At 39.4% G+C, this 17,040-nt stretch overlaps 1 protein-coding gene across 1 annotated transcript; it reads left to right on the forward strand.

The window, feature by feature from the left end:
• Positions 1-3,667: 3,667 nt before the first annotated feature.
• On the forward strand, positions 3,668-17,030 carry cd63 (CD63 molecule). Its single transcript, XM_061984152.1, has 8 exons — positions 3,668-3,806; positions 4,364-4,449; positions 13,403-13,591; positions 13,663-13,737; positions 13,811-13,909; positions 14,069-14,212; positions 16,484-16,567; positions 16,677-17,030. Exons 2-8 carry the CDS (start codon positions 4,384-4,386, stop codon positions 16,740-16,742), a joined length of 723 nt encoding a protein of 240 aa, XP_061840136.1. The 5' UTR covers positions 3,668-3,806; positions 4,364-4,383; the 3' UTR covers positions 16,743-17,030.
• Positions 17,031-17,040: the final 10 nt, after the last annotated feature.

Below are 17,040 nucleotides of genomic sequence, written 5' to 3' on the forward strand. Positions count from 1 at the left end.
ATAAATAATATAATATATATAATATATTATATATATAATATATAATATATAAATAATATAAATATATTCTACATATACTCTACATTTAAGTGCAGTCAAGGAACATGTGCATTATACAGTCTGATGGCTGTCGGTATGAAGGACCTCCTGTGTCGTTCCGTGTTGCATTTTGGGAGTCTGAGCCTTCCACTGACCGTGCTCATTCTCTCTGCAAGGTCCGAATGTAGTGGGTGGGAGGTGTTGTCCATAATGGCTAGGAGCTTTCCTAGCCATCCTGGCCAGATGAAGCCAGCAGGACCACATCATCTGCAAAAAGCAGAGACCTAATCCTGCAGCCACCAAACTGGATCCCCTTAACGCTCTGACTGCGCCTAGAATTTCCATGCATAAAAGTTATGAACAGAACCTGTGACAAAGAGCAGCCCTGGCGGAGACCAAAACTCACTGGAAACGGGTTCGACTTACTGTCTGCAATGTGGACCAAGCTCATACAGCGCCCCAATGTATGATAATTGATACGTACGGCGGGGTAAGGAGACGACACAACGGCAGGGATCAGTTCAATAAGTTTATTGAAACTGAAGATGATGGTGAGTTGGGGTGTGTATGTACGTGAATGGTGCAAGACGATGTGTAGAATTAACAATGTAAATGTTACCAGAGTTTATTGTATGTGCGTGTTGGATGAATCCTTCATCAGACCAGAGGGTCAAGGCGAGAAGAGAGTCCGTGAGCAAGCGAGAGGTTGGAGGCTGGAGAGAGGCCACGAGGACCGTGTCCAAGCAGGGGTCGAGGATCGAGGGAGGCAGTCCAGAATCCGGTGTGAAGTCGAGGCACACAGCTCGATCACGGGAAACAGAGGGAACACTGCGGGGAACACAGAGGACATAAGACAAGGGCACAGGGAAAGCACAGAGAGAGCAAGTACGCGGAGGGAAGCCAGAGCCAGGATGCTTACTACGGAGAGTGAACTACGTTCCGGCACTGGATCTTCGGGTACACTGGTCTTTATGCCGTCTGCCCTCATCAGACCCAGGCGCGCAGATTGCAGATTGCAGATTGCTTGCAGCCGTGTGGCCGCGATGCGGGAAGAGCGAGCAGGGGCGTGTCCAGGCGCGTTTCTAGCGGAGCTGACGGCTGCGCTTGCAGCAGATGACATGAGGGATTGCGCATGCGCTGTGAGAATAATGGCAATTCTGGCACTGGCCCTATTTGTTATGAAAAATACTGACATTAATTTGTCAATGTGCATAATATAAAACTGATAAATGTTCAAATACTATAATTGTAAAAAAAAAACTAAATCTATCACTCTCAGGGGAATGTTTGCTTTTGTCCACAGGCCCATGAGCATTTTAAGGTGTGCATGTGTCTTTCCTAAATGTGTACACATTACAGACTTGCTTCATTTGGAAAGTAACAAGCAAGGCCAGTATAGCAAAGGGCAAACAACGAAAATGTATCATTATAAAATTAGATTAGATTACTTTATTTCAAAGGAGACAATGCAATTTCATAAAACACATGACTACACATGGTTAAAAAAGCCAGAATTAGCCAGAAAGCTAGTTTTCATCTGTAGTCCCCTGGCCATGATGTAAAAAAGGCAGTAAAATTACAATTTAAAAGAAAAAATGCACACAATGCATATATCCATCCATCCTTTTTTCTACCGCTTATTCCCTTTGGGGTCGCGGGGGGCGCTGGAGCCTATCTCAGCTACAATCGGGCGGAAGGCGGGGTACACCCTGGACAAGTCGCCACCTCATCGCAGGGCCAACACAGATAGACAGACAACATTCACACTCACATTCACACACTAGGGCCAATTTAGTGTTGCCAATCAACTTATCCCCAGGTGCATATACAATATGATAAAAAATAAAATACAACATCACAACATAACATTTGTCTTAGCATCAAAACAAGCTCATCTTGTAGTGTTGGCAGCTGTAGGCGTTGATAAGTCATATTTTCGATTTTTTTGTGAAGGCCTTGTGACCAGTTTAACCTCCTCAGGTACTGAATTGATTAACGTGGACCCCGACTTAAACAAGTTGAAAAACGTATTCGGGTGTTACCATTTAGTAGTCAATTGTACGGAATATGTACTGTACTGTGCAATCTACTAATAAAAGTTTCAATCAATCAATCAATCAATGAGTTCCACACATTTGCACTCCTTACTGACTAGGCCGACTTACTGAAAGTGCTCTTGCGCAGAGGAATATAACAGTCACCTCTGACAGAGCCTCGAGTGACAGGCTGCCAGAGGATCTGGAGCCAATTCATGCAGTATTTTATAGGTCAGTTTAAAGTCTGCAAATGTGTGAAAACTGTCCCAGTTTAAAATACTGTATTTGTTTAGAATAGCACAGTGATGATAGTGCCTAGATTTTTTATCCATAACTTTAATTGCTTGTTTGTACAAGTGGTTTTTTAACTCTGACCAGCCTGAGACCAGCTGGTAAGGCAATAGGTGAAGTGGCTGAAAATCATCGAATGCAAATACAATTTTGCAGCTTCAGTTGACATTTCATTTCGAATTGCACGAACATTTGCGAGATTAAACTTGATTATTTTACACAATTTGCCAATACGGGTTTCAAAATGATTCAAGAGTTGTACATCTCTTTCTTTCTTTCTATCTTTCTATAGTTTATTTCAAACATGAACACACTTACAGCATAATACATCACACAATTTCACATCATTTCACTTTACATCATGTCCGAAAAGGAGTAGGAAGAAGCAAAGTTTATTTAATCATACTCCTTTCCCACTTCAGAGCGTTTACAAATATATACGTTAATTTACTGACTTCTTTTTGTAGCACAATGACATCTGTGACTGATTAATACAGCAGTTTTTGTAATAGATAATTAAGTCAGTCATGATAAATATACTGAGATGAAGAGTATCCATCCATGTTTTACTGTTTGTCCCTCTCGGGGTCGCGGGGGGTGCCGGAGCCTATCTCAGCTACATTCGGGCGTAAGGCGGGGTACACTTTGGACAAGTCCCCACCTCATCGCAGGGCCAACACAGATAGACAAACAAATATCTTATTTTCAATAAGGTTGAAAGTGTTTCTCATAATTATTATTCTTTGTACTTTGTAAGCACTATTAATTTGAACAACCTCTTAAACTGGATCATATCAGTACAATGTTTAACTTCTTTACTTAATCCATTCCATAATTTAATTCCACATACTGATATGCTAAAGGTTCTAAGTGTTGTACGTGCATATAAATGTTTTAAAATAGATTTTCCTCTAAGGTTATGTTTCTCCTCTAATTAGTAGAGAAGAATTGTTGTACATTTTTTGGTAACAGATTATAGTTTGCTTTGCACAAAATTTTAGCAATTTTACCAAATCATTGAACTTCAATACTTTTGACTCAATAAATAAAGGGGACGTATGTTCTCTACATCCAACATTATGTATCAGTCTGATTGATCTTTTTTGTAATACGGTTAACGAATAAAGCGCACATGTGTAGTTATTTCCCCATATATCTGCACAATAACTCAGATATGGTAACACTAGCGAGCACTAGTAATAGTTTGACAAGCAATGGTGGATTCACGTGATGTCTAAGCCAAAACCAACAGTGTTCATTTAACCAAGGGGCCTTGAAGGTATCACGTGAGGCAAGGTCAATAAATGGAGTGGCGGAGGAGTACAAGTAGGGAGCAGCATCGACAATTGGGGAGGGACTAGAAACGACAGAAGCACTCCAAAACTTCTACGCTTTTGTCCTCCTCGTCCTTCGGCGACGGCGTTTACACTCCTCTAAAAGGTAGGCAAAAATGCTTAACTTATAATTGAACTCGGTTTGAATAAAATTCAGGTATTTACAGTACTGTGGTTTCTTACAAAGGTGTACAAAACGCTATAGTCGTCGGCTAAAATGGATGACACGCTCCAGTTAGCATGGAGTTTATTCAAGACTAATTTATCTAACAAATTGAATGAAGACCACCGAGTTTGGTTTGGCGAACAAAGCTGTCTTTGTTGCTGGATGTGGTTAACGGTCTTTGGGCAGTGCTTCCCGGAACGGAACTTCTGTCTCGGCCTCGGCGACTTTTAAGAGTTGAAAGCTACGCACTTTAGTAAATGTTGGTTGTAAACATTTGATTACGCTATAATGCTGATTTCCCAGCGCATCGTCGATGGGGGAAAGAAGGCAAACTGATAAAAAGTTGATCACATCTGTTTTAAACCACTAAAGCCAGAATGTCTCATTATCGCCTGGGGAGATTATTTAGATCTTTTTGGGGGGGAGCAGCTGTTGCTCACTTCTGTGGAAAAAAAAGTGACGTAAAGTTGACAAATGTTCTTTTTTGCCTGATCCAGGAAGCTGATCCTCTTCAAACATGAGTCTCGAAGGGGGAATGAAGTGTGTCAAGTACATGCTCTTCTTTTTTAACTTCATTTTCTGGGTGAGTTATAGTTAACTTCTTCTTTTTATGACCAAATGTTTCTTATCAAAAGGAAGCAGGCACGGAAATGTAGATAACCGTGACATTTGATCTTCATGAAATAATAACATGGCTTGTTGTGCCTGCAAAGTAATAATATACAGAAAGTTACATCAGCCCACTTTACTCTAATACAGGGTTCGGCAACCCAAAATGTTGAAAGAGCCATTTAGGTAAAAAAAACAAAAAAAAAATCGGTTTGGAGCCGCAAAAAATTAAAAGCCTTCTATAAGTGATATAATGAAGTCAACACATGATGTACGTGTCTGTATTAGTTATATTAGCCTACTATCAAAATGACTTTAAAAGTCTTATACAAGTGTTATAATGACGACAACACATGATTTAAGTGTCCATATTAGCTATATTAGCCTACTTTTATTTTTACAAAATTGGAAAACATAAATAAACATTCTCAGAGGATGAGATAACTCCTCTAAATGACTGTCTTGGAATGGCCAAAGGTATAGATGTGTGTGTCCAAGTTAAAGGAAATGGCGGGCTGTCTTCTTCTAATGAATTTATTAGAATCTATGCAAGCTGGGTAACGTTTGCTGTGGTCTGGATCAACATGGCACACAAACAACTTATCAGAAATGCAGCCAATATTACATACAGATAATACGTCATGAGAAATGCAGATAAAAATTAAATACACAGAGGACATAGAAAATTAAATGAGCTCAAATATACCTACAAATGAGGCATAATGATGCAATATGTACATACAGCTAGCCTAAATAGCAGGTTAGCATCGATTAGCTTGCAGTCATGAAGTGACCAAATATGCTTGATAAACACTCCACACAAGTCAATAACATCAACAAAGCTCACCTTTGTGCATTCACGCACAGTATAAAACGTTTGGTGGACAAAATGAGACAAAGAAGGAGTGGCATAAACTATGTATTTCTCTGGCATGTTGAAGAAAGTTATACATGTAAACAAACTACAGTGAGTTCAAGGACCGCCAAAATGAGGACAAAACGACGCTCGCCAAATACTCTCACCAGTGAATCATGTTTAATATAAACAGTGGGATTTCTAACAATTAGGGAGGATTGTGTCATGTTGTCCTCCAACAGAAACCTTTCTATTAAAACAAATATATATTTTTCCCCCCATCTTTTTCTATTTTCATACATTTTTGAAAAAGCTCCAGGGAGCCACCAGGGCAGCGCTAAAGAGCCGCAGGTTGCAGACCCCTGCTCTAATACAATGTTTTCAAAGTTACATCAGCCCACTTTACTCTAATACAATATGTTTTCAAAGTTAATCTTTTTGGTGTATCCCCCACCCTATGAAGCCTTTCGCCTTGTATCGGATCTGCTTTGTGACTTTGTTGCATTATATGGGGAATGATATCATGATTCACCATCAGCATACACATCTTATGACATCTCTCAGCCCCTGCCCGACTACAAATCTTAAAGGGGAACTGAACTTTTTGGAATTTTGCCTATCATTCACAATCCTAATGTAAGACAAGCACACATTTTTATTTTTATCTAACTAGTAAATAAATGCAATCAAAATTCTGCTTACAGTAGAGCTCATGGGCTCTATTCTGCCTATAAAAGTCCTTAAACATCTGAACACCTCCATCAAGGTTTTATATACATGTTATATACGTTTATATACATAATAACATTTAATATTTTGCTCATTTTAATTAAGCATACGCAATGCATTAATTTCGAAAAGTCATTACGATGTTTGCTTTGTTTTCCACCAACATTACTGATTACTACTCACTGCAGACATGAGAGCCAACAAACCTAATAAAACATCACTTACTGTGTTCAATGTCTGCTCTCACTAGGATGCCGACTGGTAGGATGTTTTTATAGTCCCGTTTAGATGAACAATGACTCATAATCCTCACAAAGAAAAAAGGGGGTTGAACCGAGCCTCTTTGTGTCTTTCCCGCCATTTATGCCAGAGTTGAACATCTTGTCGGATTATGTTCTCATCCTTCCAACTATCAAGGTGAAAGACCTTATTTATGATCTAGAATAAACTTCCATGAGCTCTGAGGTGAGAAAGCAGCTCACCAGCCGATGATGTCAACATGGCCACACAAGCTTTCTTTCTCTGATTACGGTGCCGCCATAAATAATTTGTCTGCATTAATTTAGCGCTTATAATAACAAATATCACAAATATTTGGTTAATATTCAGGTCACAAAATGTAAGTACTTTTTTGATGGTCATTTAGAGTGCTTTATGGGTAGAAAGGAGGACCTCCCATTGGTTCCATTGTAAGCAAACTTTTATTTACGAATTAGAATGCATTAAAAAAATACATTCACCGTCTTGTCTCTCGTAAAAATTGTGAACGATGGGTCCAGCACCCCCCGTGACCCCAAAAAGTGACAAGCGGTAGAAAATGGATGGCTGGATGGATGGGCAAAATTCCCCAAAAAGTGCAGTTCCCCTTTTTAACGGAGTCATATCATGATTTTTCCCCTTCCTTGTGGTCTACATAACATGTAATGGTGGTTATTTGGTCAAAATTGTGCATGGTTTTTATTTTATAGACCATATTCAAACCGCTTTCTGACTGTCTCTTCAGAATGCGCCGTTTGTGGGCAGTCTTATTTCCATGCAGAAGCCATCCTCCAGGCCAAGCTCCCTCTGACAGCATCTCCCCCATTCAGCTATGTTATGGTTTTCAGTCATTCCATATCGAGTCTACTGACAGATATAAATTCAAACTATGGCTACTTTTTGTTAGAAATGGCAACAGTGGCGGATGTTGACATGCATGAGAATGTACAAGCCTGTCTGCCCCATAACAAGAGGATGACCAAAACGAAGGAACCTATTGACTTCAACTGAATAAAAATGGTTTACTCGGCAGAGCTCCTCGGGAAAACCTCTATCATAAATAGAGATATCTGCTGATACGTTGCTAAAGTCTCAAATTCCGAACGGGTCGTTTGGAAAGAGGCAAAAGTGGTTTATTATTATTTCCGGTTTCAAGTTGTTTTCTGACTGTCTCTTCTAGATGCAGGATTTTGTGGGCGGTCTTACAATATATACGTGCCTCCACTTTGACAGCGTCTTCTCCTCGCCAGCCATGTTTTAGTTTTTAGCGCTTTCTTATCGAGTCTACTGACAGATATAAGTTCGAACTATACACTAATTTTGTATTAGAAATGTCAACAGCTGAGCTAGCCAGTGTGCCCTACAACAAGAGTGTAGAGGAAAAAGAAGCTTATATACTATGGCGTCGGACTACAATGGCAGACTCGCGCAAACCATTTTAGGTAAATTTATAGTCTATATGGATATTCCGCTGACTTCACCGGTGTAAAAAACGTAACAGGACAGAGCAAATGACAAACTGCTCATTTTGAGGAAGTATGACAGAAGGGAAGATGTTTTTTTTTTTTGTTTTTTTAAATATCTTCGCCATGCCTTCACATTTTGGGGACTAATGCAGATCCCAAATACATGACAGCAGGTACCATGAGGTAAGAAAAGTTAGTTTTGCATAATAGGGCCCCTTTAAGTAAATGAACTTAAAATACACTCTAACCTACTTGTACCTTCCATTGTGTGTTAAGAGCTTTACAGCAAGTGGCGATAATGGAATGTGGATCTTATGACCAGATTTTACATGTTCTAGCATCATGTGATACTTTTTTTTCTCCTTCTGATGGGAAGCTTGAAGTTATTTTACAGTGAAAAGGAAGAAGTGAATGATGTTGTTTTTTTATATATATATATATACATATATATATATATATTTTATTTAGTACTTTTGATGTTTAATCTGCCAAGTTATTATCCCCTTTTTTAAATTTTTTTATAGAAAACAGATTTAAACTGTAAATCCATACATTTTTGATAAAACACCCAAAGAAAATCATGAAAAAAAACTGGTGCCACTTCAAATTTAAGCGTTTGTTTTTGTTAGCTGTACATCAGGTGATGCATTTTAAATGTTGCTCCAATAGCAGTCAAAGAAGCATGTTCCACATGTATACACTTAAAACATATTTTCTAATAACATGTAGACTTGCTGAAAGTGATTGCACACTTGCATCTGAAACAGCAAGTAGACACTTTGTTATATCTAGGTAATAAAGGTGACAATTCGAAAACTTTGTTCCAGTCATTATGTTAATCATGATTCCTTTTTAAAGGGCCTATGTCGTCCTCTTCGCTATGTTTACTTGGCCTTTTTGTGTCTGTTTTCCTAGATCAACAATTGTATGCCTATGTGACTCAAATTCAAATATTTACATTGGTCGTGCTAATAAGCTGCTGCCATAGCTTGACAAGAGAAAACAATATAATGCTGGGCCTCAGAAATAAATCTACCATTAGACTGGCAGTGTTCTTTTGGTATATGGTGCTCTTACAGCTTTCATAATAACTTCAAATCTACTTTGCTTCCCATTGCAGTTTTGGTTGGTCGACATGTTGTCTATGCTTAAAAGTTTGATTCGTTGGCATTGAAAACTCTCCTTGGAGTGATGCAACGGCTGACAGTTAAATGCTATCTAAATAGTAAATGGTACAGTTAAATGCTATCTAAATAGTAAATGGTCTGTATTTCTATAGCGCTTTACTATACCTGGAATGTTACCTAAAGCGCTTTATATTATACATCACATTTACCCGTTCACACACACTGATGGCGGAAGCTGCCATGCAAGGCGCTAACCACGACTCGTCAGGAGTGCCTTGTCCAAGGAAACAAAGGCCATGACTAGGATGGCGGAAGCTAAAATGGAACCTGGAACCCTCCAGTTGCTAGCACGGCCGCTCTACCACCTGCGCCACGCCACCCTTATCTATACTGAACTGATCACCAGTCAATCACAGAAGACCTATGAACAAATAATTTATTCTGAAATGAAGCAAAAATCCATACTTTTGGACTGTGAGAAGAAGTTGGTCCTACGAACTACCCTATAGATCGGTAATACAATAGTGTGAGACATATTGACAAAAGAACTAAATTAAATCATATTAGAATTTTGGACAGTTTTACACTGACTTTCATATCAGAACATTTCCTATGACTTTTGCAGGTGGAGAAATGGTGTTAAGCAAACTGAAACTAGTTAAGAACTATCTCAGATCCACAACAAGCCAAGAGAGGCTAAATAGCCTTGCTGGACTTACAATTGAAAGTCAGCTAAGCTGACAATTGGATTTCAAAGACCTCATTAGCAAATTTGCTAACAAAAAGGCCCAGCGTTAGGCTTTCTGATGAGAATTGGTGAACAAACGAACCAATTTAATCTTTAATTGAGATTAGATGAGTCCTTTTGTTATTTTTCACATTTGTTACACAACAATGTATTTAATGTGCTCTTTGTTTTACTTGCACATTTAAGTTCAATGCTACATATGCATTTACCTGCGGACTATCTTCAACCTGGACACTTTGTTTTTTTGCATATCCGTGCCAGATTGTTAATTATAATAAAATACCCACTACCTGTTTGAGTGGTTAATTGAAAATGTATGTGAAATGAGAGTGGGACAACTAATAATACAAAATACTCTTGACTTTTTAAGTTGGTAATCGTAAAAAAAGGAAACAAATTGGGTGTATTACACCAGGCACTGCCCAGAACACTGGACAAACAACAAATAAAATGGAATGTGAATGGGGTAGAGGGATGTTTTTGTCGATGTCCGCCACCCATTGATGTCTGCTCCTCAATGCTACTTAGCATGTGCACAAACACACATTTTTCACATATTTGCCTCGAACAAAAAGCAGCTGCCCTGTGTACAAGTAGTGATTTTAAATGATGTACCTTTTCGTTGTATCTTCTGACCAGCAAGCATATAAACAATTGCAGTGTGAGAAAGTTCACATTGTATGATAATGCCCATCGAAAGCTCGAGCAAAAAGCACCTGTCTCGTGTGCAACTAGTGATTTTAAATTGTATTTCATTGTATCTTCTGACCAGTAAGCATGTAGACAATTACAGCGTGAGAAATCTACTGGTAGTTTTTATTTTGAGGAAGCAGCCAAGTTCGACAACAGAAGCCCACACAGATTCTTTCAGAAGGCTCAGAATTTCTAGCAACGGCCCGTTTGGCAACACTAAATTGGCCCTAGTGTGTGAATGTGAGTGTGAATGTTGTCTGTCTATCTGTGTTGGCCCTGTGATGAGGTGGCGACTTGTCCAGGGTGTATCCCGCCTACCGCCCAAATGCAGCTGAGATAGGCTCCAGCACCCCCCGCAACCCCAAAAGGGACAAGCGGTAGAAAATGGATGGCCCTAAAGGTGGGTAAGGGAAGTCAGCAGGTCAGATCTGCTGGAGTGAGGCTGTGTGCGTGCCCTGGTTGGAAGAGCAACCGCCCAAGCCGCCAGTTGAAGAAGAGAAGGTGTGGGCGACATATCATATCCCCCCCTGGGGCTCTGTTAGTAGACAAGACACTTCACCCACCTGCTCCCAGTGCCACTCACACGGGTTTAAATGTGTAAAGCGCTTCGTCACCAGAGAAAAGCGCTATATAAAATATCTCGGATATATTAAAGCATGTCCACGTCACAGACATGCTGCCAGGACCTATTTTATTTAACAAGCAAGACAAGGCTCCAGACAATCGCGTGCGTTGTTTATGGTTGATCAAAGTTTTTAGGTAGCCGAATGTTCGGTGCATCACTATTCAATAGTGTGTAAATAATTGTGTGTTTGTGTGTTAAAAAGCTGAGACGGCTCGTATTTCAAAACACTCAAAGTTGAGGTACTACTCTACATAAAAGAAGAACCTGAAATCCCATAGTATTAAAGTGCAACTGATCGGACTGGTATAACAGACTTTTAACACTGTAAATATTGTGTGACGTTAAAATTACCCTAGGGTGAGCACATTTTAGGTAAAACAGTATACACTTGTGAATTGAAACTAAAATGAATTTGTAACCACGCAGGCTCAAAACATTGAATCTTCTCACACCAAAAAATATGATGTATGAAAACAATCTGATTAGTTGTACTGTTGATGTAAGAAGGTAAAAGTGATCCCAATTAGCCCTCATTTTAACAAGGGTTTTGTTGACTCACCCTTGGCTAGATGAGATTTATTTTAATATTCTATAAACTTAAACTGTAAAAAATTATATATGTAAAATGTTCCTCCTTTTAGTGAAGTTTAGTCAAGAGTTCAGCCTGACATCTTTAAAGTGTGCTTACTCTGCTGTAGTTAAGCATTCTGCAGATTTTAAGTTTCTAACAAAGTGTCATGCAGGGAAACTTGATCATACTTGCTCAAACAGTTTACCATCATAATCTTAGCAAACGATCGCATGAGGTCCTCCCCCCCCCTGCATGAGTGTCTGCTAACTTCTACATGACGAAAGAGAGCATACGGCAGTATAAAGCAACTTCCTTCCGTTTGTTCATCGTTTTTGTTTATTCATCATAGCTGTCTGAAGTGTGATAAGCAGACAAGAAAACAACATTGGGGTTAGTAGCGGTTTGCAGTCTCAGGAGGTTGAGGGTTTAATCTCCATTTGGGCATCTCTGTGGAGTTTCTGTTCTCCCTGCGTGTGTGAGTTTTCACTGGATACACTGGTTTCCTCCCACATACCAAATACAAAACACACATTACAGCAGTTTTAAATGAAAGACTAAATTATCCATAGGTGTGATAGTGAGTGTTAACGGTTGTTTGTCCCTGTGTTCTGTGATTGACTTGTGCCAGGGTGTATAGCCCGCACTTGCCTAGTAAGCTAGGATAGGGTCCTGGGTAGAAGCTGGGGCCTAATGAGGACAAACCATATCAAATTGTTTAGCTGGGTCAATCAAAATGTTATCACAATAGACCTTGTGACTTAAGCAAAGCCATATTGTTGGAAAAAGCAGGGTTACAAACACTGCCTAGTGAAGTTTCAACTAGATTGAAAGATCCAAAAGTAAAAAGTATTTAGTTTGACCAAACAATGGCTTACGACACAAATTATATAAATTAAGTATTACTTTAAAAAACAAAACAAAGAAGTTCTTACCTTTTTTTTGGCATCTGTTTTTGTGTATTTGGGATCCCCATAACTCCCGAAAATTGTAAACCAAATCATAGAGGCATCGCGGAGATAGTAACACTTTGCATTTTTTCTCAAATTTTAAGTAAAACTTTAGTGACGTGTCCGCAAATATCTCCATATATGGTAGAGGTTTATTCGAAGAGCTTTGTGTGACTAAGCCATTTTTTTCACTTGTAGTTAAGTTCTTTCTTTTTCTCCATCCTCTTGTTGTGGGGCAGACATGCTCGTACATTCTCATGGATGGTACATCCTCCACTGTTGCCATTTCTAATAAAAAGTAGTGTATAGTTTTGACTTATCTGTCAGTAACTTGTATTGGGTAGTAGACTTGATATGGAAGCACTAAAAATGACAACATGGCTGAATGTAAACACAATCGGAGAGGCCTTGGCCTGGAGAAGGGCTTTGGCACATAAATGGGACTGCCCACAAAACAGCACATCCTAAAGAGACAGTCTGTAATACATAATCTATGCAAGATTTTGAGAACCACCATTAAATGTTATGTAGACCACAAGGAAGTGTTTTAAATGTAGAAAAAAATCACAATATGAAACTTTTAAACTATCTTTTTTACCAGCTGTTGTGAAGAAAAGGAGCCTTAACTTTCACAAATGTGCGTACAAAGTGACACTTTTGAGAATTCTCTACACCTCTATTGAATCAAAGGTTCCATACCAGAAAGTTTGTTTATTCTTGAATCTTAGGGTTTTGCTGAGCACCTTTTACAGCACATAAACATTCACATTTTCATACAGTAATTAATTTGAGGGTGCCTGGTGGAACACAATGTGGTTGTCTGCGTCCGGTAATTTTTTTGTTAGGAAATGAGGTCGACTCTACCACCCTACGCTCTGCCTTGTAACAAAAATCCTCTGCTCTGCAGCTATGTGGCCTTGCGTTGATCGTAGTGGGGGTCCTGGTCCAAATGTCCCTGCACAGCACCCTTATGATCAGTGATGCGTCTGCTTCAGGAGCTCCCATCGTCATCATCGCAGTCGGCGTGGTCATCTTCTTTATTGCTTTCTTTGGCTGCTGCGGCGCCTGGAAGGAGAGCTACTGCATGGTTACCATGGTAACGCGAGTTATCGGATAACTACCAAGTGACGAAACAAACATTTTTAATTTGGGATTTTTCTCCCCCAGTTTGCCATCTTTCTCTCACTGGTCATCATCGTTCAGATTGCTGCAGCCATCGCTGGTTACATCTTCAGAAACAAAGTGAGTGAATGATGGAAAAGCGGGGGAGACCTGTCACGCGTGTGCCTGATTAAAAGTTTGTGTCCCCCACAAGGTCTCAGATGTCGTCCAGGATAGTTTGGCGGACATGATTTCCAGGTACAGCAACAGCTCAGCTGAATTCAAAGCGAGCGTGGATGCAATGCAGGAGGATGTGAGTTGCACTGTCATTGTTGAATTAAGTCAACTACACCCTCACATAACAAGCCTGCATCCTAGTGCTGCATGAATGTTTGCCTTTGCATAAGCTGCTGTGTGACATTCATCCTGTGGTCGTGTTCAAACCTCAACAATGTCCATTTTATGCTTCCAGTTGAAATGCTGTGGCATGAACAACTCCTCCGACTGGAGAAGCTTCCGAGTCGATGAGAACTCCGTGCCTGACTCATGCTGCTTGAATGTCTCTACCAATTGTGGAGTTGGGGCTATGACTAATTCTACCAAAGTGTACCAAGAGGTAACCATAGTTGCCTGGCATTTATTTAGTTAATTAGTGCTGTCAAATGATCATAAAAAAATATGATTAATCACACTGAATTTGAATTCATCACAGGTTATTACTTGCTTGCATGATTTAAATTAACAAAAAAAAGATTAATATTTAGACACAACTGCAATTGTATTGTCAGAATGTCATACAGAATCATTTTAAAATGTTTACTGTACTCATTTATTTGCTTAAAACTTGTTAACTGTTTTATCTTAATGTTGAATTAATTCAACTACACCTTCACATAACAAGCCCGCTCAGTGGAATTGTGGTTAGTGTCCGCCCTGAGATCGGTAGGTCTTGAGTTCAAACCCCAGCCGAGTCATACCAAAGACTATAAAAATGGGACCCATTACCTCCCTGCTTGGCACTCAGCATCAAGGGTTGGAATTGGGGGTTAAATCCCCAAAATGATTCCCGAGCGCGGCCACCGCTGCTGCTCACTGCTCCCCTCACCACCCAAGGGGTGGAACAAGGGGATGGGTCAAATGCAGAGGGTAATTTCACCACACCTAGTATGTGGGTGACTATCAGTGGTACTTTTAACTTTTAAAGTGTATTTTGAAGTAAAACTTGCCAGTAAGTACACCAGTCGGAGTCTCTGCACTCATCTCAGCACTGACTTACGCATTGACCTGATCACTGGATTTGGATGTAGCTGATTTAAAAAGGGAGGATTGAGATGTCCTAATCAACATTTGACATGTAAATATTTGAAATAATGGCCAATGGCTAATTTTCATCTCCAGTCTGTTGGCAAATTAAAATGAAGACAAACACATTCAAAACATAGTGCATTGATTCACAATATTAAAAAGTAACATTCCAAGATAATGATAAATGGGTTATACTTGTATAGCACTTTTCTACCTTCAAGGTACTCAAAGCGCTTTGACAGTATTTCCACATTCACCCATTCACACACACATTCACACACTGATGGCGGGAGCTGCCATGCAAGGCGCTAACCAGCAGCCATCAGGAACAAGGGGTGAAGTGTCTTGCCCAAGGACACAACTAGGATGGTAGAAGGAGGGGATTGAACCCCAGTAACCAGCAACCCTCCGATTGCTGGCACGGCCACTCTACCAACTTCGCCACGCCGTTAAGTGCTGAATGTGTTGTTGTAGACACTCACAGCCACATTCACCTTGTACACTCCATGCATACATAAAACAATTGATAAAATACATATTCCATTTCATTATATACACTTTAATTTTATACCAGTAGCCTATCGACTATAATTCCAATTTTGGCTTATAAGCAGCCAATGTTTCAAGGTCTTATTTATTAGAGAGTACTTTAACAATCCATACTTAAGGAAAATGAACTTGTACTGTCAAAATAAATTGTGTGATTAATCTGTCTACACTATATACATTATGCTGATTTTTTCCCCCCAATTAATCACAAGTTAACTTGTTTTTGACAGCCCTAGTTAATATAATCCAGCTGAATGGTCATTATACTTAGAAAATTGGGGAAAATATGTATGCATTTGGGGAAAAAAGTGTTCATATAAATTACAGATGAAGAGGAACTGTGGCCATTAAATGACTACTCTTTAAAGCTTAACTGGTGTATTCCTTCTGCTTAAAGCTGAACAAGTTATTGAAAAAGCAGAATATCAGTTGAGCCTGGGACTCCGCCATAAAAGTCTGTATTTTAATGCATAATCCAATTGCAACAAAAGCCTGTGACTGCAGAACACTGATATAAATTGAGATAAGACCTTATCGTGGAAATTGCCACTGAGTGACTCAATCCAGTAGCAAGAAAACTGGAGCTGCAGTCCAGTACTAACCAGTCCAGGGAGCCATTCACATTACATTTGAAGTTGGTAGTACAGTGTAAGTAATATTCAAATACAACACACTAGCTTGTACCCATTAGCTCAAATATGTCCCACACTAGACTTTGTTTGGCTTTATTACATGGATGTTGGAAATACTTTTAAGTTTGAATTATTCTGCAGCCTGTTAAGTCAAGCTACATTGGTTTAAAGGCCTATTGCCTCAATTTGTCAGTAACCCATTCAAGATCTGGCAACATATTCTTGTTGCATACCCAATGCAAATGTCAGATCTGTGGGGACGTTGTATGTTTGACAAGCTACACGGAACTTTGTCCTAAACATCAAGTGTTCTCATTTTCAATGAACATGAGTTTGTTACGCACATAAGGAGGCAGTCCGCCTTACCCACAGATGTCCGCTTTTCTCTTCTCTCCCTCAAGGGTTGTCGCAATGCAGTCGAGGATTTACTGAGGAAAAATATCCAGTGGGTGATAATTGCGGCTCTCGTTCTTGCTTTTGTGGAGGTATGTGTCAACTGTAAACTTTCCCAACTTGTCCTGCTAAACTAGTCTTTTATGAGAAACACTTGACATGTATGCTTTTTTAAAAATGTGTAATGTGTTCTGTTTGCAGATCATGGGTGTTGTGTTTGCCTGTGTGCTGATGAGAGGCATCCGTAGCGGCTACGAGGTCATGTGATTCAGTCCACACCTGAGTTAAACATGGCGCCTAAATTCTTTTCTTTGTTTTATCAGATGTAGTGCACAGAATAACATCTCCTTTTTTGGATGCTTTAATAAGTCAGGAGTGTTTATGGTTTAAATGCGTGTTTAGGCATGAAATCTACATTTCTTAGGCAGCACTGTCTACTTTTGTCAATGTTTTCTTGATGGTTGAGGAATATAATCTTTGAATTTGCTTGTTCAGTTAGTAGTTTTTAAGGTTTGTCGGTTCCCAATCTGTTTTTATTAAATAACCTTTAAATTATTTGTAAATT

Source organism: Nerophis lumbriciformis, linkage group LG01 (assembly GCF_033978685.3).
Source record: "Nerophis lumbriciformis linkage group LG01, RoL_Nlum_v2.1, whole genome shotgun sequence".
NCBI classification, from domain to species: Eukaryota; Metazoa; Chordata; class Actinopteri; order Syngnathiformes; family Syngnathidae; genus Nerophis; species Nerophis lumbriciformis.